Here is a 25,033-nt window from a genome sequence, read left to right as displayed (position 1 = left end):
ATTATTGAAATAGGCAAGAGAACCCCAAGATCCAATCTCATAAATTTTCTGCCTGCATCCTGCCTACGATGTGAACGTTTTCAGTGATTTAGGTTGTGTTTAGACAGGCAGCTCAATTCTGATTTTTTTTTTTCCTCTCTCAAAAATGTGTCTTTTGACAAATCAGAAAAAAAAAGATCTGATGTGATTGGTCAAAATACCAATTAGTGGTAAAAAAAATAATACATCTGAATTGGCTGGCTGTCTAAACACAGCCATTAATGTACACTCTGATTAAAACTGATCATGGGAAAGTAGCAACCTTCGGCTCTAATACCCACACAATACATCTTGTTGACAAGCTTTACAGTTTACAAATGACTGGCAATGAACAGCTAAGTAGGTCATTCATGGATTGTAACATCAAGAAACCAGCAATGATCTATAATATCCAGGGCTGCGTTTACACAGGCTGCACAGTTCTGATATTTTCCCCCTCTAATTGGTCTTTTGACCAATCACATCAGATCTTTTTCACTAACAATTAGTGAACATAGATTAGAATTCGGATGCGTGTGTAAACATCTCAGCCCAACGTTCACATCAGCTTTGAAGGAATAAAAACCATCAGAGGGAATACAGAAACCTTTAATTTTTATTTACCATACATTTAAAAAAAAAAGTGAACCACACTATACAAATGTTTTTCTGGTAGCTGGTAACAATGCAGATTACACTTCTAAGGGCCTTTTTCAAACACAGATCGCTTTCTGGAAGTGCAGCTAAAATTGCACTCATCTTTTTTTAAACATACGTTCTTAATTTGCTACTGCCACATAAAGCAGCAGTGTCTTAATAGCTTCTCATCTATTACGTCTTTTTGCTTCTTAAATGCAGATAGGCAGTAGCATGCAACCCTCGGTGTGAAGGGTTTTGATAGTTTTTTTTTGTATGTTATTAACTTTGCAAGATAAAAGTAAAGAGGTAAAGGTCTCTGTCCATATTTACATATCAAAATGTATCTGTCGATCCTGAGCAGTTCAGATGGGATCTTCAAACAAACACTGGGCGAGCAGCTATCCCATAATGTCAGAGTTTAAAGGGAAGTCCAGCTTTCGCAACCACCTTGATGATGATTGACAACTTTTTTCTTCTTTTTCTCCTTCTGTGCTCGCATTCCTGACAACATTGGCCAAATGTCAAAAGGAATGATGTTTATTACTCAAGAGACAACTTTTAAAAAAAGAAAGGAGGGAGGGTGGAGAACAATGAAAAGGTTTTAAGCCAAGTAGCTGTAAGTGTCTTTCTCTCCGTCGACACGCTCCAGGTACTCCTTCTCGATCAGGATGTCGATACATTTCTGAAAGACAAAAACATACATGACCATTACTAACATGGCACATGTTGCATACAGAAAGTGGTTTCCATAAACCTACAGGAAATAACCCTTATTGTAAAAACAGAATACAGATTTCTTACATTTCTGAAAGACACAAAAAAGCCGGTTCCTACCATGGCAGAAATCCTCTGGGGTATGGTAAATTTCCATCTAACGTGGCCTAATTTACCTTGATGACGGGGACTCTTGGTTTGAACCTGGATGACAGCTGATTCAGCACCTCTGCCAGGAGTTGCTGATGTTTCAGCACTTTGCGCATCTTCATGATTCTCACAATGGCAGCCTACAGCAGGGTAGAGAAAGAGAGAACACAGCAGGTTTAGACCAAAATGATCCTGGGTGAATATTCTAGACCAGAGAGGTTGTTTGTGCACGCTAGACAATAGACAGATTTTTGTGAGTGTGACTGAATGCTTGACAAGGTGAGTAATGTTGACAGTGGCAGCATGTAGTGTGAGTTAGATCAGGGGAAAAAATAGAATAGCGTGATGTACAGTGTACCTGTATTAACAGTTTCCTGTCCTCCTCTATGTTCTTGTGAGTGGTTTCCTGCTCCTGCTTCTGCTCTGTCTTCATTGGCACGTTAATGTTCACCCGAAGTTTTTTGCTGTATAGATTCAAATCAAAATCTATCAGCAACAGTTCATGGAATCTATTACAGTACAGTAACATCATAGCAATTTGGAATATCTGGTTCCACAATTTGCAGGTTTGTGATCTATATTGATTACATGGTGTGTGTAATTACTCACTTTTTGTATCCCAGGAAGAGTTTTATTAAGGTGTCTGGTTTGAACTCCACTTCATCCACATTTGCATTCTCATCCTCCAGGACCTAGACAACAGAACATTGCTTGGGTCAAAGTTGAAACTTTCAGAGAAAATCCACAGTGCAGAATAGTTAATTGATGGCACCCTAGCAACTGGAGTTGTTTGGTAGATTATCTGAAAATAAGAGGCATAAAACCTACCAGCAATTTGGACTTCAACAAGATTTGCAACACCTGCACCAAAATGTCCTGGGGAGAACAAAAACAAAACAGGCAACGTATAAGGCAGATAGTGGGCTGTTGCTTTCAACACATAGTATACAAAACATTAGGAACACCTTCCTAATATTGTGTTGCACCCCCCACCTCTCCCTCTTTACCCACAGAACAGCCTTAAATTGGTTGGAGCATGGACTGTACAAGGTGTCGAAAGCGTTCCACAGGGATGCTGGGCCATGTTGAGTTGGCTGGATGTCCTTTGGGTGGTGGACCATTGTTGATACACACGGGAAACGGTTGAGCGTGAAAACCCCAGCAGCGTTGCAGTTCTTGACTCAAACCGGTGTGCCTGGCATCTACTAGCATACCCCGTTCAAAGGCACTTAAATATTGTCTTGCCCATTCACGCTCTAAAATGGCACGCATACACAATCCAGGTCTCAATTGTCTCAAGGCTTAAAAATCCTTCTTTAACACGTCTCCTCCCCTTCATCTACAATCAGTGGATTTAACATCAATAAGGGATCATAGCTTCACCTGGTCAGTCTGTCATTGAAAGAGCAGGTGTTCTTAATGTTTTTTATTCCCATCAGAGCATAAAGTCTTCCTTTGAAAGACCATCGATCAAAGAGAATAGTCTCTCTGTCTGTAGCCAACTAGATACCGTTGAGTTGTCAGTACTCACTATCTTGATCTGTGTGCTGTCAGCGAGCTGCTGCACTGTGTAGACGTCCTCAGCATTGTACTGCAATAGGATGGCCATCTGGAAGGTAGAAGCCTGGGAGGACAGGAGGAGCAACAGGGAATACGTCAAAACCATTCAATAGTAGAGGATACCATGTCAACTCCGCTCCATGCATATTGTTGATTCATTCATTTTTTCTTGTTAATAGTCAGCATACACCAGTATGTTTGTTCAACAGTGATGGTTGATGAAAATCCCTAATTTATGAGAGTCTGAGAGGAAATATTCATATTTTATCTGATCAGACAACACCTGTAATCACCTGCAGAGTGTATCTGTTCTTAAAGCAGTTGGTGACCAGCTCTCCTTTGGACAGGTGGTAGAGCCAGGTCAGCTTGCGCCCGCTGTGTCTGCTGGCGTAGAAGGCAGTGAACCGCTGGTAACTCCTCTCCAGCTGAATGAGGGTAGGAGAGAAGAAAAGAGAGAACAGTGAGTAAATCAGTGATCAGTAAATTGAGTCACTGTGGAGTGGATCAGTTAGTCTCTCACCTCAGAGGGCAAGGCAAATGTACAGGACTGCTGGAAGGGCCAGGAACCAGAACTGAGGACCTGGATGCTGAAGTCCACTGAGACGCACACACACAGAAAACAGATGAGCAATCTTATAATAGTTATTTGTTTCAATGTGATCGTTTTAAAGTTTGGTTAGGAAAAACCAGGGACCTACTAAATCAATCCAGGTAACCGGGTTTCCGAGATTAAGAAACTCCTTTCTGTCATCACATAATGAATCCCAGAATGTCAGAGTCCCAGACAGATATACTCACAGTCCAAAGGCTCAGAGTTGGTGAGGTGCTTTTTAAATTGTTCATTTAGGTCTTTGCTGACTCCGATGTCCTGGAACATGCGTTGGAGTTTGGAGGTATACTCGAAGCCACACGCTTGCTGTTGGGAAAGAGGGCAGGACATGCCATTAGGACAGATGATCCCAGGTAAAACACAGTCCAAAGACTGAGCAACCAGATTTGTACAATAAACAAACTGCACAACTCTAGTTACCAATCACAATGTAATGTCAATATCACATTGAAAATGCCAAATTAAAAACATGGTCATGAGGAGGTAAAGTCATTTTTTGTGGTATAGTACCTTTAGTTTGGAGATCATACTGGCTTCAGCATCATCACTGGCGCTGTTCTGATGGACTAACCGCTTAGCCAGCATCTTGGCGTAGAACTTCTGGAACACATCTTTGTCCTCTATGTACTTGAAAACCACCATCTAGGGAAGAGAACACATAAAAGTTAGAGAGTTGTGAATAGAGACTACATCTCGTAAAATACAACGCCGGGCTGAAGGAGGGGGAGGAGATTGGGTCTACAATGGAAGGCAGCCAGTGCAGAAGCTCCACTTTTCATCCTGTCGACTCCAGACAACCAGATAATGTATAAAATGCAGTACCAGTGTGGCAGCTGAGAAAGAAAAAAGAAAAAAAAATATATATATATTTTTTTTAATCAGTCCAACTCACCACTTGGTTTAGTGTGTCTTCTAGCTCTGCCTCCTCTGGGTTCTTTGAGCTGTGCAAAAAAAGAAATAAAATAATTTCATTTAAAATCAGACATCCTGCTCTTGTATGTTAGCAGTGTCTATTAAAACCACAAGAAGAGTAAATGTCGTATTGACTCTAGTCAATGTGAACCATTTCAGAACAAATGTCCATAGCAATACTGGAGTGCTGGCTACTGGTCTCAGCCGTACGTAGACTTGAATATCAAACTGTGGTTCTGAGTTATGCATTGAGTGAATGTGCCAGAGCAGAGGCACACCTCTTCTTCAGCAGAGAGTCACAGTATCTAGCCAGCAGCTCTGGGGATTTGCTGGATGACTGCACCATCTTGGTCACAGCATTGTTGTTTATGAAGCGTCCACAGGCCTGTGAAGACAACAAAAATGGGTGTTCAAAGTTAACAAGAACAACAACAGTGTAAGTGCGTGTGTGACACCGTCTGAAAATGTCTAACACCACAAAATATAGTAAAATATGAACATACCTTGTCCAGAGCAGCAACAAAACCAGCATCGTTGTTGAACGCTGACATTACTAAAGCATTATACTTCTTGTGGACGTCTAAGATGGTCTGGACATACATTTTGGGATCCTGTGGTGAAATAAATGAAAACAAAGTCAAGGAACACCCTAGTGAACTGGAGAGAGGACGGTCTCAGATTATTCTAATAAAGATGTGAACCGGTAAAACACAATGCGTACATTTAACTATTAAATCCATTGTAGTTCTTACATTGAGAGCTGCTTCTCCACACTTCTCTATAGCAGCAAGGCCCTGGTTGTATATGTGCGTCTCCAGGAGTTTCTTCAGCTCTCCCAATCCATCAGTGATCCGGGACACCAAATTGTACATCCGCCCAAGGTCTACAGACAGAGAATGGCGATGCATGTCACATGCTCCAAATACAACACTGAAATTCTTACATACAAGCCCTTAACCAACAACGCAGTTCAAGAAGTTAAGCAGTTAATGAAATATTGATATTGATATAGATTATATATATATATATATATATATTGATATAGAGATAGAGATATATATATCTATATCTATATATATATCTATATATACATACATACATGCATATATTAATCAAGAAGTAACATACATTTACATAACAATAACAAGGCTATATATAGGGGGTACAGGTACTGAGTCAATGTGTGGGGGTAATTTGTAAAGTGACTATGCATAGATAATAAAACAGTGAGTAGCAGCAGTGTAAAAACAAAGGGGGGGGGGGGGGTGGGGGGTCAATGTAAATAGTTCAGGTGGCCATTTGATTAGTTTAGTTGTTCAGCAGTCTTATGGCTTGGGGGTAGAAGATGTTAAGGAGCCTTTTGGTCCTAGACATGGCGCTCCGGTACTGCTTGCCGTGCGGTAGCAGAGATAACAGTCTATAACTTGGGTGACTGCAGTCTTAAACAATTTTTTGGGCCTTCGTCTGACACCGCCTAATATATAGGTCCTTGATGTCAGGAAGCTTGGCCACAGTGATGTACTGGGCCGTACGGACTACCCTCTGTAGCGCCTTACGGTCAGATGCCGAGCAGTTGCCATACCAGGCAGCGATGCAACAGATCAGGATGCTCTCGATGGTGCAGCTGTAGAACTTGAGGATCTGGGGAACCATGCCAAATCTTTTCAGTCTCCTGAGGGGGAATAGGCATGGTTGTGCCCTCTTCACAGCTGTGTTGGTGTGTTTGGACCATGATAGTTTGTTGGTCATGTGGACACCAAGGATCTTGAAACTCTCGACCTGCTTCACTTCAGTCCCATCAATGAGAATGGGGGCCTGTTCGGCCTGCCTTTTCCTATAGTCCACGTTCCTCCTTTGTCTTGCTCACACACAGAGAGACAGAGAGAGAGAGAGAGAGAGAGAGAGAGAGAGAGAGAGAGAGAGAGAGATTGTTGTCCTGGCACCACACTGCCAGGTCTCTGACCTCCTCCCTATAGGCTGTCTCATCGTTGTCGGTGATCAGGCCTACCACTGTTGTGTCGTTAGCAAACTTAATGGTATTGGAGTCATGCTTGGCCATGCAGTCGTGTGTGAACGTAGTACAGGAGGGGACTAAGCACGCACCCCTGAGGGGCCTCAGTGTTGAGGATCAGCGTGGCAGATATGTTGTTGCCTACCCTTACCACCTGGGGGTGGCCAGTCAGGAAGCCCGGGATGCAGTTGCAGAGGGAAGTGTTTAGTTCCAGGGTCTTTAACTTAGTGTTGAGCTTTGTGGGCACCATGGTGTTAAATGCTGAGCTGTAGTCAATGAACAGAATTCTCACATTGGTGTTCGTTTTGTCCAGGTGGGAAAGGGCAGTGTGGAGTGCGATTGAGATTGCGTCATCTGTGGATCTGTTAGAGCAGTATGCGAAATGGAGTGGGATTAGGGTTCATGGCATGATGGTGTTGATGTGAGCTATGACCAGCCTTTCAAAGCACTCCATGTCTACCGACGAGAGTGCTACGGGGTGGTAATAATTTTAGGCAGGTTACCTTCGCTTTCTTGGGCACAGGGACTATGGTGGTCTGTTTGAAACATGTAGGTATTACAGACTCGGCCAGGGAGAGGTTGAAAATGTCAGTGAAAACACTTGCCATTACATGTCCTGGTAATCCATCTGGCCCCACGGCTTTGTGAATGTTAACCTATTTAAAGGTCTTGCTCACATCGGCTACGGAGTTGTCCGGAACAGCTGGTGCTCTCATGCATGCTTCAGTATTGCTTGCCTCAAAGCGAGTATAAAAGGCATTTAGCTCATCTGGTAGGCTCGCGTCACTTGGCAGCTCGTGGCTGGGTTTCCCTTTGTAGTAAGTAATAGTTTTCGAGCCCTGCCACATCCGACGAGCATCAAAGCCGGTGTAGTAGGATTCAATCTTAGTCCCATATTGATGCTTTGCCAGTTTGATGGTTCGTCTGAAGGCATAGCGGGATTTCTTATAAGCATCCAGCTTAGTGTCCCGCTCCTTGTAAGCGGCAGGGGAGGGGCGTCGTCGATGCAGTTATTGATGAAGCCGGTGACTGAGGTGGTATACTACTCAATGATGAATCCCGGAACACATTCCAGTCTGTGCTAGCAAAACAGTCCTGTAGCGTAGCATCCGCGCCATTTGACCACTTCCGTATTGAGCGAGTCACTGGTACTTCCTGCTTTAGTTTTTGCTTGTAAGCATGAATCAGGAGGATGGAATTATGGTCAGCTTTGCCAAATGGTTGGCGAGGGAAAGCTTTGTATGTGTCTCTGTGTGTAGAGTAAAGGTGGTCTAGGTTTGTTTTTCCTCTGGTTGCAAATGTGACATGCTGGTAGAAATGAGGTAAAACTGATTTAATTTTGCCTGCATTAAAGTCCCCGGCCACTAGCGCCGCTTCTGGATGAGCATTTTCTTGTTTGCTTATAGCCTTATACAGCAGTTGAGTGCGGTCTTAGTGCCAGCATCGGTTTGTGGTGTAAATAGACATCTACAAATGATACTTATGTGAACTCTTGGTCTACAGCTTATCATGAGGTATTCTATCTCAGGTGAGCATTACCTCAAGACTTTTTTAGTATTAGACATCACGCACCAGCAGTTATTGACAAATACACACACCCCCGACCCTCGTCATACCAGACGTTGCTGCTCTGTTCTGCCGAAACACAGAAGCCAGCCAGCTCTATATTATCCACGTCGTCATTCAGCCAAGTCTCGGTGAAACATAAGATATTACAGTTTTTAATGTCACATTGGTAGGATAGTCTTAATCGTAGATCATCCAGTTTGTTTTCCAATGATTGCATGTTGGCCAATAATATCGAGGGTAGTTGTGGTTAGGGTTGCAAAGGGTTGGAAACGTTTCGGGAAATCTCTGGATTTCTTCCAAAATTTTCCATGGGAAGTTAAGCCAAGGAATTTGGGGAATTCTTCTTAAATTCATCAAAAAAGTTAGCTTATAACAGTGAACCTTTTCTGTGGGATACACAAGGCAATTCTAAGTCTTGAGGCATATTTTGGTTAAACTATCCCCAATTCAATGGAATTGCAACCCTCTGCATGCACAGTGCATTCTTCCATCACATGTGCAGTGCACTCTTCCATTCACATATACAGCTGATTCTCAAGATCTTGCACACTAATGAGATGCTATGGAGCCCAACCTACTACACTGTTTGAGCCAAGGACCACATGCTTTATGGTAAGTTTTGAAACACAATACTGGGCGGGGTGAATTTATTTTATATGACATACATGATTTTTTAACTAGTAAATAGTATCCTACAGCAAAGTGTGTTTAAATCATTTTTAACTTGTTAACAATTTCTGCTAGTTAGTTCTTGCTACCATGTGGGTTTTAGCTTGCTTGAGCCTGCTAACTGAGGAGTGTTAATTCACCTGTTTCCATATGCGTTTCATTTTAAAACATTTATCTTACAAAGGAGTTGTTTAATCTAACTGTAACTATTTATCTGTACATGGAATTGTATTTGGGTTAGGGTTTTTACAAAAAAAATCTAATCTTTACAGGAAAATGCCTCGGGCACTATCTGATGTCATTTCATTTCACTGCAGCTAATGTAGAAGGAAAAGCTGTGTACATTTGCAAACACTGTGCCAAGTCATATGTGAATAATGAAAGATGCAGAATCATCTGGCCAAGGGCATAAAGTTCCCTCAGCGCTCACCAGAAACCTCTGACAAAAGTCCCTCTACTTCTATTCCAGGTGAAAATGATGAATCAGACACGTTATCGATAGCAACAGCTCATGGTCCTCCTGGAATCATACGTTTTTTTTTACTCAATGGAGGAACATAGTCAGAGAAATGCTGATGTATGTCTTGCTCGAGCTGTGTATGCAACTGGTTCACCTCTGATGCTCACAGGCAATGTATATTGGAAGAGAATTCTGAATGTTCCTTGCCCAGCATACACCTCCAACCAGGCATGCTTTATATACTCATTTGCTGGATGCAGAGTTCAAGTGAAGGTCAAGCAAATCAGAGAAAGCAGACTGTATTGCAATCATCTCTGATGGGTGGACGAATGTTCGTGGGCAAGGAATAATTAACTACATAATTTCTACTACCTCAACCAGTATTCTACAAGAGCACAGACACAAAGGACAACAGACACACTGGTCTCTACATTGCTGAGGAGCTGAAGGCAGTCATCAATGACCTTGGACCACAGAAGGTATTTGCACTGGTGACAGACAATGCTGCGAACATGAAGTCTGCTTGGTCTAAAGTGGAGGAGTCCTACCCTCACATCACACCCATTGGCTGTGCTGCTCATGCATTGAATCTGCTCAAGGACATCATGGCACTGGAGAAAAAAAATAAGTGCTTTTCAGCAGCAGGGACAGAGACTGATAAGGATAGAGGGAACAATGAATGGAGCCAAATACAGGCAAATCCTTGATGAGAACCTGCTTCAGAGTGAAAACCTGCTTCAGAGGCATTTCACTGCACTTGTGCATGTGACATTAAAACTTGAAACCGACCTTAGACTGGGGTGAAAACGTACGTTCCAACAGGACAATGACCCAAAGCAAAGCTTGAATGGCTTCAGAACAAGAACGTGAACGTCCTTGAGCCAAACCCCAGACTTAATTCCCATTGAAAATCGTCAGAAAGACTTGCTGTTCACCGCCGCTCCCCATCTAACTTAACAGAGCTGGAGAAAATCTGATAGGAAGAATGGGAGAAAATCCCCAAATACAGATGTGCAAAGCTAATACAAACATACCAAAGACGACTCAAACCTGTAATCACTACCAAATGTGCTTCTTCAAAGTATTGACTTAGTGGTGTAAATATGTATGTAAATGAGATCTGTATTTAATTTTCAATAAATTCTAAAAACATGTTTTCGCTTTGTTATTATGGGGTATTGTGTAGATGGGTAAAAAAAAATTGATTTTATCAATTTTGAATTCATGATGTAAGAAGAAAATGTGGAATAAATAAGTGGGTATGAATAATTTCTCTAGGCAATGTATACATTTACGAAAAGTACATAAAGCACAAATCTGGCAATAGCAAAAAGGCATGTCTGGCTGGCAATTGTCATTTGGACTCTCCTCCATACCTTCATTTTTGTCAGCATCCAGAAGGTTCTGGAACTCTGTGTGGAAGATCTCCAGGTGCTTCTCGATGAGCACCTGCTCACACTTGCGGGCGAGCTCGTCCTGCGTGCTCTCATGGAGGTACACCTGCACCCTCCGCTGCTCCTCCAACAGACGCGCCTCAGCCTGAGAGAGAGACAGAAAGAGAGCCGAGGGAGAGACCGAAAGAGAGAGAGGGATTCTGTAAATTTTTACACTAAACAAAAGGCTACTGATACATCTATTTGGCTCAATACACTGGTTTCATAACCCACCTTTTTCATGTATTCAGTAACTGGATTTTGTTGCAGGAACTCTGTGCTCTCTCGTGTGTAAAAGCGCTCGGTGTCCGCCAAGAACTGAGTCTCGAAGTACTCTTTGTAGACTGACAACGTGGGACCTTTGGCAAAGGCATCATCCTCATTGAGACCCAACTCAACTGAAAGACACACAACCTCTGTCAACCAACATAATTTCAGAGCCATGACATCACGTCTCACAACAGTTTCATATTGGTTGAACAACACACCATTAAAATATGCCAGGACCTACCATAGGACTGGACGACTCCACTGATAAGCCTAGTGTTGATGGTCTCTCCGTTACGTTCCTTCTCAATGAGCTTTAATACAGCATTTGTGACCTTAGATGGGGGGGGGCACATTTAGGATCATGCCTTCAACAAAATGTATCATAATCAACTAAGACTGGGAATAACTTTTCCACAGCTGATCTGAGCGGATACTCACTTGTTTATTCAAAGGTCTGAAAAGGCATTCTCTCCATGTCACCAATGCGAGCTGAAAGGAGAGGAAAGGATGAGGCAATGCATTCAATTGAGAAAACCTACATCTCATATTCTTAAATGGTAAAAAAATAAAAATAAAAGTGGCGTCTTACGGAGTAGATTTCATATATCCCTTTGCGCCCCTCATCACACTCGCGGCGGACCCAGTGTCGGTTGAGGTAGGCACAGATGCCATTCAGCACTTTGCTGGAGAATCTGTAGTCTTCCCACTGCTGTGTGTAGAACTTTAATACACTCTCATCCATCAGGTCTTCTCCATCCTGCAGATGATGGGGACAGAGGGAGGAGAAGAGTGATATTTCCAGTGGCAAGAAAAAGTATGTGAACCCTTTGGAATTACCCGATTTCTGCAAACATTTTACATAAAAATTCACCTGATCTTCATCTAAGTCCCAACAATAGACAAGCACAGTGTGCTTAAAGTAATATCACACAAATTATTGTATTTTTCTTGTCTATATTGAATACATCATATAAACATTCACAGTGTAGATTGGGAAAAGTATGTGACCCCTAGGCTAATGATGTATCCAAAAGCTAATTGGAGTGAGGAGTCCACTAACCTGGAGTCGAATCAATGAGACGAGATTGGAGATTTTGGTTAGAGCTGCCCTGCCTCATAAAAACACTCACAAAATTTGAGTTTGCTATTCACAAGAAGCATCGCCTGATGTGACCCATGCTTCGAACAAAAGAGATCTCAGAAGACCTTTAGATGAAGAATTGTTTCCTTGCATAAATCTTTAAAGGGTTACAAAAGTATCTCTAAAAGTCAGTCCACGGTAAGACAAATTGTCTAGAAATAGAGAAATTTCAGCACTGTTGCTACTCTCCCTAGGAGTGGCCGCCCTTCAAAGATGACCGCAAGAGCAGAGCGCAGAACGCTCAATGAGGTTAAGAGGAATCCTAGAATGTCAGCTAAAGACTTACAGAAATCTCTGGAGGATGCTAACAGCTCTGTTGACAAGTCTACAATGCGCAAAACACTAAACAAGAACGGTGTTCATTAGAGGACACCATGGAAGAAGCCACTGCTGTCCAAAAGAAACATTTCTGCACGTCTGAAGTTCGCAAAAGAGCACCTGGATGTTCCACAGTGCTACTGGCAAAATATTCTGTGGACAGATGAAACTAAAGTTGTGTTGTTTGGAAGGAACACATAACACTATGTATGGAGAAAGAAAGGCACAGCACACCAACATCAAAACCTCATCCCAACTGTAAAGTATGGTGGAGGGAGCATCATGGTTTGGGGCTGCTTTGCTGCCTCAGGGCCTGGACAGCTTGCTATCATCAATGTAAAAATGAATTCCCAAGTTTATCAAGACATTTTGCAGTAGAATGTTAGGCTATCTGTCTGCCAATTGAAGCGCAACAGAAGATAAGTGATGTAACTGGACAACAACCCAAAAGAAAGAAGTAAATCAATAACAGAATGGCTTGAACAGAAGAAAATACACCTTCTGGAGTGACCCAGTCAGTCCTGACCTCAACCCGTCTGAGATGCTGTGGCATAACCTCAAGAGAGCGGTTCACACCAGACATCCCAAGAATATTGTGGAACTGAAACAGTTTTGTAAAGTGGAATGGTCCAAAATTCCTCCTGACCGTTGTGCAGGTCTGATCCGTAACTACAGAAAACGTTTGGTTGAGGTTATTGCTGCCAAAGGAGGGTCAACCTGTTATTAATTCCAAGGGTTCACATACTTTTTCCAACCTGCAATGTGAATGTTTACCAAGTGTGTTCAATAAAGACATGACCAATTATAATTGTTTGTGTGTTATTAGTTTAAGCAGACTGTGTTTGTCTATTGTTGTGACTTAGATGAAGATCAGATAACATTTTATGACCAATTTATGCAGACATCCAGGTAATTCAAAAGGGTTCACATACCACTGTAGTTAGAGATCAGCATGCAAACATGGTAGGACATTTGATATGCTTCCTTTTAACCTCTACTGGAAGGGCTAATGGAGAATTAACTAGCAGGCCAATTCATTTAATCGATTCATTGACCTCAGTCCATTTAAAAAAGGCACAGAACAGAGCATTACCTTGAGCAGGTTGGTCAGGTAGTTCTTGAGGAACTCCTTGAGTCTCTTGTAGAGCTCCAGGCCCACAAACTGGGCCCCTCCTGGGGTGGGGGCCTTTTTGGAGGGCTTGGATGGAGGGGGCCCTGCCCCACGGGCCTGATTGGACTGATGCACACTGGTACAGTAGTTATAAACATGTCTGGGTGGTGGGTAAAGGCAACAACATAAATGTAGAAACTTAAAATACTGACAATGGATTATCCCAAATATGCTTTAAACTGAGGCAAACCTGTGCTGGTGTCAGCCATAAAAACTGCCCTTAATAAAGAGACACACTTGGAAGCACACAGACAGAGAAGCCTGGGAGTGTATTTATGTGGAAGGATACGTGTACAGTTCCATATATCGTGATTTGGCCATGCTCTGTCTGGTGTACACCTGCTGTATTCCTGCTCGCAGGTCATCCCAGATCTGATCCAGGCCAATCTGCTTGAGCCCATGAGGGTTCTGGCTTCTATTGGATGACATTGTCTCTTTGCTTGTTGTTGCTCTCCTCTCAGTTGCTCCGTGCCACGTCTTCTTTTATTGCTTGTAATGAAACCGTCAAGAGCTACTCCTCCATAAGGTGATGAAGAGAGAGGCCACAATGTAACACAGGGACAATGTGGGGTCTTCTCTTCGGAGTGGCAGACGATCTTGGAAGACCCCCTTCAAGTAGCAATCAGGAGAGCATCCTGCCAAGAACCCTGCAAACAAACACATTGTAAGAAAGGAGAACACATTGTATAAGTCACATAGTGCAGGCCCTGAAGTGTAAGCAAAAATCTTGCATTGTAGAATGTTGGGATTGCAATAATTGATGTTGACATTCAATTGAAAAAAATCATGACCTGGCTAGACAAAAACAGGTATTGTATCTAGCTCATCAATATTTGCACTTGAAACTGCTTCCATTGTAGACTACAGTATACAGCAAAATGATTGGAACAGTTCCCCTGCCATATAAAGCTAGTATCTGCTATCCAGGTGCTAATGTATGGCATATCGTTAGAGATTAGTCTAGTGAGTGTTATATTGACTCCAGCCTCCCCTTGATCAAGACCCAACAGCTGGGCCTGAGATCTGACCTTCACTGGTCCTGAATACTGTAACTACATTACAGTGTCAGTGAGTGTGTCTGCCCACTCCAGTGCAGCCTGGCTGGGGGAATACGGCTGACTGGATTTGGCTTTCCTTCAGCTTCAAACCTAAACCCTACTGCCCTCGGCTTCTGTTGTTAAACCTGTGCAGGGTAGGCAGGGCTGATTTCCGGCATGGAGCAGGAGATCATTCAAGTGATATTGAATAATACATTGAAGATTGAGAAATCACAAAGAAAAAAATAAATAATTTAAGGGTAGACAAGAGTGCAGAATTATGATTTCAAGATGAGGCCTAACCTGACCTTGTTTCATTACGTGTTTATATGTAAATATGTTAACTTAGATTCTACTAAGTCTTAGAATACAACCATAGACATAAAATAGACATGGGGTACACAACCCTGGTCCTGGAGCAGGCACTTCATGTTTTTGATTTAACTGATCTGGAAGACCAGGTGGTTTGAATTTAGGCAATCACTGAACTGATAATTTAGTTAAGTAGTTAAATCTAGTGCCTAGTTGGGAGAAAAAAAAATCCTGCAGTACCTGCGACACTCCAGGAACAGGGTTGCCTACCCCTGATATAGGCTAACCAAAGTGTATATAATGATATCCTTGGATAGTGAAGTCAAAAATATCTTATGAGAATACTGCAAGTATTGTGCATGAATGACAAACATGAGATGGTAAGATACGTTTTGGGGCTAATTGTTAAATAACCAACTGTTCAAGATAATTACCATTTCAGTCCAGGCCCAAGTATTCATCAATTTATCACAGGGACAGTGTTGTCTCTAACCAAGGCAAAATATGCAGATTAAGCAGCAAACACACTGAAAAGAGGTAACCTAACCTAACAGTGGGGAGCAAAGAGGAAGCTACAACGATGGGGACAGTATATTTTGCCAAAATGATTGTTAGCCACCAGCTCAGTAGCAATCTTTGAGGGACTGTAATGCCTGGCTTGCAATCCAACATTACATACCTATTCTCTGTATATTGCTAGCTTTGTTATTTGAAAAACTTAAAATTGATAGCTAACTAGCCCAAGGCAATATCTTGTACAGTAAATATGAACTTTATCTGGCAATAATGCTAGCTACTACACCTGTAGTCTCCATGCACAAGCTTGCCAAGGAAGCTTCTGAACTTAACATTAGCTATCTAGCTTTGTCATGCCATGGCTAAACGTGAAATATTCACCTGGTTAGTGGTGCAGTGTAAGCAAACATAGCAGTTAGCAATGTTTTTGACTAGCTGACGTTAGCATTACATTTGCTAGGTGTACTGTTAGCTAGCAACATAAACCAAATAGTCGATAATACAAACTGCAAATTTGGATTGACAAACGTTATAACCAACTTAGCTAACATGGTATTAGCCAGTGAGCTATCAGGGTAACGTTAGCTAACTACCGTGAGAAATAAGGCCTGTTGTTCAGGCGCAACGCTAGAGCTAACTTAAGCTACCTGACCACAGACGCCAATTAACGTTACGGATAAACAGCCCTGCAGTGTTCTGTATAAATACAACACACAATAGTCGTGTGTGTGTTCCGTGTTTTGTATAACTAGCTAGCTAGAATAATATCCAAGTTAGCTGGTGATTTGTCGTTATGCTTAGCTAGCCAGTCAGTTCAGCTACTGTACTAGCTAGCTGACGTTAGCTTACCATCGTGTAGTAGTAGTGCTCGTTCTTGGCTCCAAATGAAACAAAACAGTACCAATTAGAAACAAATATTACGTTTTTAATCTGAGTAAAGTATTAGAATACTCCTTTTCAAAGACGCATCCCCGTTTACCTCTAAATTATTTACTTTTCACTGCCACAACAATAGCTGCGGCAGTGCATAGAAATAACACTTTACAAATGTGTTTGCAGAAAGATGTCCCATGGAATTTGAGTGGAATTTAAAGTTCCGGACACGGACATATATAACGGACATACTGTATGTTGTGCATGGAACAGCATGATTTGTGAGAAGGTCAAGGTTCTAATGAAAACTGATTGATAATCATGCATGCGACTACAACAGAAAACAATTTGTCCTTATATTCTGAAACATCCTACAATTAATGATATTAGTATTGGTTTTATGCAGGGCTGGCCCCAGCACAAAGTGACATTAGGGCCCCTCATTTTAGGAATTCAGTCCGGTCTTAACTTACTAGTGAGAGTAAGAATAGTATAATACACAAGGTGCAATTCTGACATTTGGTTGTGTATCAGCATTTTTTCTTTGTCAGTCACTCAATTAACCATGTCAGCTAACTATGTTTATATTGGTAAATTAGTCTAGTCAGCTATCTAAATGTATAGTAATCATAGCCAAATACCCACCGGGCACGTTGGTCACTCTCACTCCATATTATATTAACATGGTATAAGTCATGGCAAACTGTGTAGAATTGCAGGAAATTTGCCTTAAAACTGAAGAAAAAAAATATATTATCCCCTCAATAGTAAAATGGGTAGAATTGTAGGAATTTTTATAAAATTACAACATTTTATCATTGCCCCATGGCAAAATGTATAGAATTGCAGAAAAGGCTAGGTCCGGCATAGTTTGACGGACCAGGCTAGTGTCTACCATAAATGTCAGTGGGAGGAAGGTTCTGATGGGGAGGCATCTGATGATAAAGCAACCACACTCTTTGTATGGCAAGGCTTGTTTAATGATTTATATTAAGACAAAATCACATTACGTATGAAATCTCAGGCCTAACATACAATACTGAACATAAATAACAATAAATTAAATGCATTTTGGGGGACTTGATCTCAAGCCACTGTAAAAGACAATTTTTTACAATTTATGTTTTTCACACAATGTAATAAAAAGAAAACTGCCATTTAATTATAATGAAATAAATTAAAATATATTATAAAAAGGCTTTTGCACATCATCCCTCAGATAGAAACATACAAAATATTTAATGTAAAATATATTGTACTGCAATGTGGTACTGTTTTTAGTTTACATATCATGCTGCAAATGAAAGTAAAAAATTGTAATCAAACAATGAAATTTGAAATCCAATGCCAATCTTTCATTTGACAAAAGTGGTTATCAGCAACACATATGCTATGGGTAATGCAACATAAATAAAAAGTGTATTCTCTATATCAGTATGCTATAATATTGAAGTGTTAGATAGTCTGGCGTGAGCTCATGCTTTGTCATAGTGTTGCTCTACAGTAAAATGATGTCTGACTATTTTAGCTTATAAAATAGTACGTTTTATTGTGATACAGTTGCAACTTGACTATTACTACATAAAGTATGTGATACCCAAATTCAAATGAGCAAAACTATCTGAAGCACAATCAAAGTTTTGCTCCCCTTTACAACAATAAACCAAACTGTACCCTTGTGAGATGCAGAGGGTTCTGTGTTGATTCATAATAGCCTACATGACAAAATATCAACAACAAAGAAACAATGAAGCAATTACCAAATAATAAGTGGTGCAAAATTGCTGTGGGCATGTGGAACGCTGACATTATATGTAAGGAGGGATGCCTTCAGTTTGCAGAATGCTGTTACAGCCTTCAGCAGTAACCGCTAATAATTTCATGTTCATTGCACAGGTTTTCATTACTCTCTCTCATGCTGTCTACATTCCCCTTAGCTTCTCTAATCCTCCAGTTCTTGTCTTCCGCACACACTGTGTTGTCTGTGTTATGCCCCTCTGAATTAATCACATAAATACCAAACCCACATGATGTGAATTTGAGCATCTTAACGTGAGAAAGGCTGACATAGAAACCATACTTGAGTCTTGTTGGCACTTGTAAGGGAGAACCGTTTAATATTGTGGGGCATTCTGAAAATAAGCAAATAAATAAGGAAATCAAATTAGACATTAAACATACATTTTGTCACTGTACTCTATCATATACAGTAAAATATTACATATAGTACCACATGATGCCAACAAAGCCATACAAGTTCAGGCATTAATTAAGAGTGTGTATACAGTCGTGGCCAAAAGTTGAGAATGACACATATTAATTTTCAAAGTCTGCTGCCTCAGTTTGTATGATGGCAATTTGCATATACTCCAGAATGTTATGAAGAGTGATCAGATGAATTGCAAAGTCCCTCTTTGCCATGCAAATGAACTGAATCCCCCAAAAACATTTCCACTGCATTTCAGCCCTGCCACAAAAGAACCAGCTGACATCATGTCAGTGATTCTCTCGTTAACACAGGTGTGAGTGTAGACAAGGACAAGGCTGGAGATCACTCTGTCATGCTGATTGAGTTCAAATAACAGACTGGTGCTTGGAATCATTGTTCTTCCTCTGCCAACCATGGTTACCTGCAAGGAAACACGTGCCGTCATCATTGCTTTGCACAAAAAGGGCTTCACAGGCAAGGATATTGCTGCCAGTAAGATTGCACCTAAATCAACCATTTATCGGATCATCAAGAACTTCAAGGAGAGCGGCTCAATTGTTGTCAAGAAGGCTTCAGGGCGCCCAAGAAAGTCCAGCAAGCGCCAGGACCGTCTCCTGAAGTTGATTCAGCTGCGGGATCGGGGCACCACCAGTACAGAGCTCGCTCAGGAATGGCAGCAGGCAGGTGTGAGTGCATCTGCACGCACAGTGAGAAGACTTTTGGAGGATGGCCTGGTATCAAGAAGGGCAGAAAAGAAGCCACTTCTCTCCAGGAAAAACATCATAGACAGACTGATATTCTGCAAAAGGTACAGGGATTTTGGACTGCTGAGGACTGGGGTAAAGTCATTTTCTCTGATGAATCCCCTTTCCGATTGTTTGGGGCACCCGGAAAAAAGCTTGTCCGGAGAAGACAAGGTGAGCGCTACCATCAGTCCTGTGTCATGCCAACAGTAAAGCATCCTGAGATCATTCATGTGTGAGGTTGCTTCTCAGCCAAGGGAGTGGGCTCACTCACAATTTTGCCTAAGAACACAGCCATGAATAAAGAATGGTACCAACACATCCTCTGAGAGCAACTTCTCCCAACCATCCAGGAACAGTTTGGTGACGAACAATGCCTTTTCCAGCATGATCGAGCACCTTGCCATAAGGCAAAGGTGATAACTAAGTGGCTCGGGGAACAAAACATCGGTATTTTGGTCCATGGCCAAGAAACTCCCCAGACCTTAATCCCATTGAGAACTTGTGGTCAATCCTCAAGAAGCGGGTAGACAAACAAAAACCCACAAATTCTGTCAAACTCCAAGCATTGATTATGCGAGAATGGGCTGCCATCAGTCAGGATGTGGCCCAGAAGTTAATTGACAGCATGCCAGGGCGGATTGCAGAAGTCTTGAAAAAGAAGGGTCAACACTGCAAATATTGACTCTGCATCAACTTCATGTAATTGTCAATAAAAGCCTTTGACACTTATGAAATGCTTGTAATTATACTTCAGTATTCCATCTGACAAAAATATCTAAAGACACTGAGGCGGCAAACTTTGAAAATTAATATTTGTGTCATTTTCAACTTTTGGCCACGACTGCAGTGTATCACTGTCCATGGAGACAGCTGAACTTAAGCCATGTACTTTAATTTTCCTTTTAGCAAATAGCAACCATCATAAATACGTCCCTATTGGCCTTAGTATTTCTATTGTTAGATATTGGGCCCATAATGAAATAGTCCAAAACAGAAGGCTAAGTGGCTGAACCCTGAAGGCACGTTGGGTTAAGCCAGATATTGTCATTTCTATAACTGATATGCTTGTTTGTGCTATAAACCTTTTCACAACAATATTACAGCGATTCCCTTTCAAAAGTCACAATGTCCCCAAATGTGAACCTGTCATCTCATACCAGATTACAATCTTTCCAGGAAGAACCATCATGTAGCAAGACTGGGCAAAACAGATAAAGCACGCTGAATAATTTGGTACAAAAAAAAAAACATTTGCAAGATAAAAGACACATTTGTGAGGAAATACAAGTGCTACTGTGTAGAATGGTGCAATGAAGGGATGCCATTATCTTGAAGCATGCCATTGTATTATACACACAAAAAAGGACTGCAGTGCAATCAAATTAACACATTACAATACAATCAAATGTCAATGTCTATGACATAAACCTTCGTTTTGTGTTTTTTAAACTGTGTAGGGATATTCTTGTCTCTAAGCAACTCATTTGGTCTCATTTTGGCAGCAAAGGAAATATAAGTATACAGTTTGTGCTTGACCCACTAAATGCAGGCATAAACATCTCTACAATCAAAGCTGAAATCATTAAGACATATCAACTGTAATGCAAAAAGCAATAAAGTAATAACTTTATCTCCCCTCATTCTCAGTTCAGTGGATGCAGTAATTGAAATAATGGCTCCATGTGAATGACTGATATCATGTTGACAAAACTCCTCACTCAATGTAAATACATTATAGACAAGCCAGCCAAAGCACACATCTAGTCCATGGGAACATCTCCCTAGTCCACAATGACACATCATTCATCCCTCATCAAAGAAAGCCTTGCCTTCATACAGCGAAGAGCAATGGGCACACCTCTGCCCAGTACCAAAATGTGAATGTCCGATTAGATGAACCACTCCTTCTTGCTCTCATCGATGGTTTCTGTGAAGGCGGGGTCATTGACAATGATGGCTGCATCGGCACAGTCCGCAGACTCCGCCCCTTTGGCCTCGTTGGTGTGGTAGGAGCCCTTGTGACGGAACATATGGCGAATCAGGAACACCAGGGTGCAGAGGATGGTGAAGATGACCACAGCAATGATACCTGCAAGTACAACGGCCATTATCAGCAACTTGACCTTTAAAAACATCAACAACCCTGTATAGTAGGCGAGTTGGTTACTGCTCCTACTCACCTCCGATAACTGCAGAGTTCTGATCAACTCCATCCCGGCTAACTCTTTCCTCATTGAATGGGAATACAGCACCAGCTGAAAAAGTAAACAAAAACAAATCTCAGCTACAAAATATCTCCACCCCAAAATAATCCAACAATGCTAAAAAAAATGTAAAGGACAGGAGATGTACACTGAGTATACAAAACATTTCCATGACAGACTGACCAGGTGAATCCAGATGAAATCCCTTATTGATGTCACTTGTTAAATCCACTTCAATCAGTGTAGATGAAGGGGAGGAGACAGGTTAAAGAAGGATTTTTAAGCCTTGAAAGAATTGAGACATGGATTGTGTGCCATTCAGAAGGTGAATGAGCAAGACAAAAAACATAAGTGCCTTTGAACGGAGTATGGTAGGTTGTGTCAAGAACTGCAACGCTGCTGGGTTTATCACCCTCAATAGTTTCCCGTGTGTATCAAGAATGGTCCACCACTCAAAGGACATCCAGCCAACTTGACACAACTGTGGGAAGCATCCCTGTGGAACGCTTTCAACACCTTGTAGAGTCCATGCCACGAAAAGTTGAGGCTGTTCTGAGGGCAAAAGGGGAGGGGGGGTGCGCAATGCAATATTAGGAAGGTGTTCCTAATGTTTGGTATACACTGTGTGTATAGCATGCAGTATATGCACAGTATGTGAGTCTATGGGGGAAGTAGGTTTGGGCTGAGAGTCAAAAGGGGCAGTCTAATCTTTTCAGCTGACATCTCTGTGAGCACTAGTCCATTTGAGTGGATCCTGCAGAATCCGTGAAAATCCCTCATCACACACACACTTTAGTCATTTAGCAGACGCTCTTATCCAGAGCGACTTAGTTTAAAAATTGTATTTCTTCTTCTTATTAAATATTAAAACATACAATCTACTTGCAGTGAAGCTGCTCAACATTTACATCACATTAGTCATCTAACAGACTCCCATCCAGAGACCCACAGAAGCAACCAGGGTCAACGCCCTGCTCAAGGGCACGTCGACAGACCTCCCACAAGGTCAAAAACGGGGACCTGAACCAGAGAATTACCAGCCCCCGGACTGAGCTCCCAACCCCAGGCCACCACCCCTGCAAGACCCCCCCACACACACAGAGTTCCCTGAGAAACCCCCACCCCGCCATAGTTGTGCCCCCCTGGAGAAAACAAATCATAAAATAAAATAATTCCTTTCCCCCAAGACACCAGCCCCTCAACAACCAACAAAATGAACAAAAGCGAAGAGAAAGACAAAGAAAAACAGAAAACTTCTATGCAAAAAACAAGACATCAAGGACAACAAAAATCATAACAGCAAGGCCAACTGAATATGTATGGCACTATTTACAAGTGTGTGTGTGCGTTTGAGTGACGGTATGTGTGTATATGCATGTGTACAAACACCTGTGTGCTATCAGCCTCAGGCAAACAGGTATTAGCTGTAACAACACTGCCTGTCAGTGTCATTCAAACTTGTTTTGTTTTATTTTGACTATTTTTAAAAAACTTTTATCCTTGACCATCATTCTATCCCCCACCCAGCGACTCCACTTCCACTTGTCTCCAGTTCCACATCCCAACCCTCAGCTTCCCTCAGCTCATCCCACCCATCTCTGCTGGCCACCCTCTTCAGATTTCTACGCACCATATATCTTTCAACTATGCTGTGATGTTTAACATACAATTTGAATCTATCGAATAGAATCCACAGAGTGCGAGTTGAAGATAAATACTTTTACTAAGAGTATTAGTACATTAGTAATTGACTGACCAGGTCTCTCCAGATCTCTCAACAATGCTATTTCTAAGGTACATTTTTGATAAATGTTATGCATTTTCAGCCATTCCCGAACCTGAGACCAGAAACAGGCTACTGAAGTGCAATACCAAAACAAATTGTCTATTGATTCTGTATCCTCACAACAAAATCTGGAGGGCTGCGATGATTGTATGCCCCAAATATTCTACATTTTGTTGGTGGCAAGAATTCTGTGCAATTATTTTAGCTGAAAAGCATGAAGTCTTGAATCTTGCGTTGTTTTATATATCAACTCATACACCTTGTCCATGGAATCGGTACATCAAAAATATCTTCCCAGCGATTTACAATTAGTGCATTCATCTTAAGATAATTAGTGCATTCATCTTAAGATAGCTAGGTGGGACAACCACATATCTGTCATAGTAAGTACATTGTTCTTCAATAAAGTAGCTATCAGCAAAATCAGAGCTAGTAGGGGAAAAATCAAGCGCAAGAATTAGTTCATGAAAGACTGTTTTTTTTCTCACACACACACACACACACACACACACACACACACACACACACACACACACACACACACACACACACAGTGGGGCAGGGATCACAGATGCCTCTCACAGGGAGCTTACAAAGGCTGATTTGTCGCCTTTGGAGCACTATGCAAGGCTAAGATCAAATGATCTTATTCTCATATTTTATCTAAAATTCTATTAGTCTTTTACTAACTGTGGTGTAAAAATCAATAACTGAAAAGATCAACCCACTACTTCCATTAGGCCTAGCTGTAGGACAACTGAACTTGTTAATATTAATCCTTACCAAAGCAGTATCACTAAAATGATTTATCTGACCTATTGAAACCTCACATATGCCTCCATAGGTTAGACATACAGCATAGTCACAGAGTCCCTGAGAGATGGAGTTTCATACCCTAGTACAGAGCAGACCATTCTCAGAGCAGGCAGGAGATAGATCTTGTGTTTCCCAGCAATATATCTCATGTATCTGGAAAAGCTCACCCAGGATCAATACACTGACCCAGTAATAACCACCCTGAAGAGCTATCCACAGGAGCTAAACAGCACAGCACATGGGTTTAAATGGTACAATAGCTGGAGAAGAAGAAAAATACCACCATTAAATATAACGGCTTGAAGTTATTATGAAATATCAGATCTCTTTGGAGAACTGAGTGGACCGCTGGTGCTGCCAGTTGACCACTGACAATTCATCTACTATACATACTGTAAAGGCCTTACAGTGCTTACCGTAAAAACGCAGTATTCAAGATGATGGAACAAGACGTAAAACCACAAGAATAGAATCAAATCCCATGACACTATGAATAAATGGTTCCATTGGTCGGACAATCAAAGGAGATAGACAGATAGATAGATAGATAGATAGATAGATACACAATGATTTACTGTACCTGAGTCCATGTGCCAGGGGTCGTTGGCAGCAGCCATTGGTGAGATCGTGAAAGGAGACGCCCCACAGTTTGACTCCACTAGAATGCCCTGGGTGGTCACCGGGGCAACGATGCCAGACCTCAGTGCTGCCTTCAGAGGGGCGATGTTGTTGAAATGAACTCTGGACAGACAGCCCACAAACCCTGGAGTGTTGTACTTCTCTATGAGGACTGGATCAATCTGGCCAGTTTCTGATCAAAACCAAGACAAATTCATTTAAAACATAACAGCAGTTCTGGATTAGATAGGAGTTCTTCCTTATGGTATCC

At 41.6% G+C, this 25,033-nt stretch overlaps 2 protein-coding genes across 6 annotated transcripts in view; both read right to left on the bottom strand.

Moving 5' to 3' along the window:
* Positions 1-611: 611 nt before the first annotated feature.
* Positions 612-16,586, bottom strand: LOC106569218 (cullin-1). Of its 2 annotated transcripts, XM_045694131.1 has the most exons (23): positions 16,360-16,574; positions 15,429-15,482; positions 13,935-14,292; positions 13,568-13,745; positions 11,605-11,772; positions 11,454-11,504; positions 11,257-11,347; positions 10,980-11,143; positions 10,689-10,851; positions 5,356-5,486; positions 5,107-5,214; positions 4,882-4,988; positions 4,584-4,632; positions 4,202-4,333; positions 3,880-3,997; positions 3,602-3,678; positions 3,375-3,506; positions 3,053-3,145; positions 2,350-2,397; positions 2,131-2,213; positions 1,880-1,985; positions 1,548-1,661; positions 612-1,339 (listed from the first exon to the last, which is right to left on the bottom strand). In XM_045694131.1, the coding sequence occupies exons 3-23, from the start codon at positions 14,072-14,074 to the stop codon at positions 1,259-1,261; spliced, it is 2,334 nt and encodes a 777-aa protein (XP_045550087.1). In that variant the 5' UTR covers positions 14,075-14,292; positions 15,429-15,482; positions 16,360-16,574; the 3' UTR covers positions 612-1,258. The 2 variants fall into 2 exon arrangements, with proteins under 2 accessions (XP_045550087.1, XP_013995833.1); XM_014140358.2 differs by lacking the exon at positions 15,429-15,482 and having other exon boundaries at positions 16,360-16,586.
* Positions 16,587-19,575: 2,989 nt separating this feature from the next.
* LOC106569219 (contactin-associated protein-like 2) overlaps positions 19,576-25,033 on the bottom strand; it is an 85,149-nt gene continuing 79,691 nt past the window's right edge. For 3 of the 4 annotated variants that reach the window (XM_014140360.2, XM_014140361.2, XM_045694130.1), the window contains 3 exons: positions 24,725-24,955; positions 21,519-21,593; positions 19,577-21,427 (listed from right to left, as the gene is read on the bottom strand). In XM_014140360.2, coding sequence (XP_013995835.1) covers positions 21,228-21,427; positions 21,519-21,593; positions 24,725-24,955 — 506 coding nt within the window. In that variant the 3' untranslated portion in view covers positions 19,577-21,227. Of the gene's footprint in view, positions 21,428-21,518; positions 21,594-24,724; positions 24,956-25,033 lie in introns of all 4 variants that reach the window. The other variant, XM_014140362.2, reaches the window with a different exon arrangement.

Source organism: Salmo salar, chromosome ssa14 (genome assembly GCF_905237065.1).
Source record: "Salmo salar chromosome ssa14, Ssal_v3.1, whole genome shotgun sequence".
Taxonomy (NCBI): domain Eukaryota; kingdom Metazoa; phylum Chordata; class Actinopteri; order Salmoniformes; family Salmonidae; genus Salmo; species Salmo salar.
Note: the sequence above shows the minus strand (reverse complement) of the source record. Positions and strands in the feature narration are given on the sequence as shown.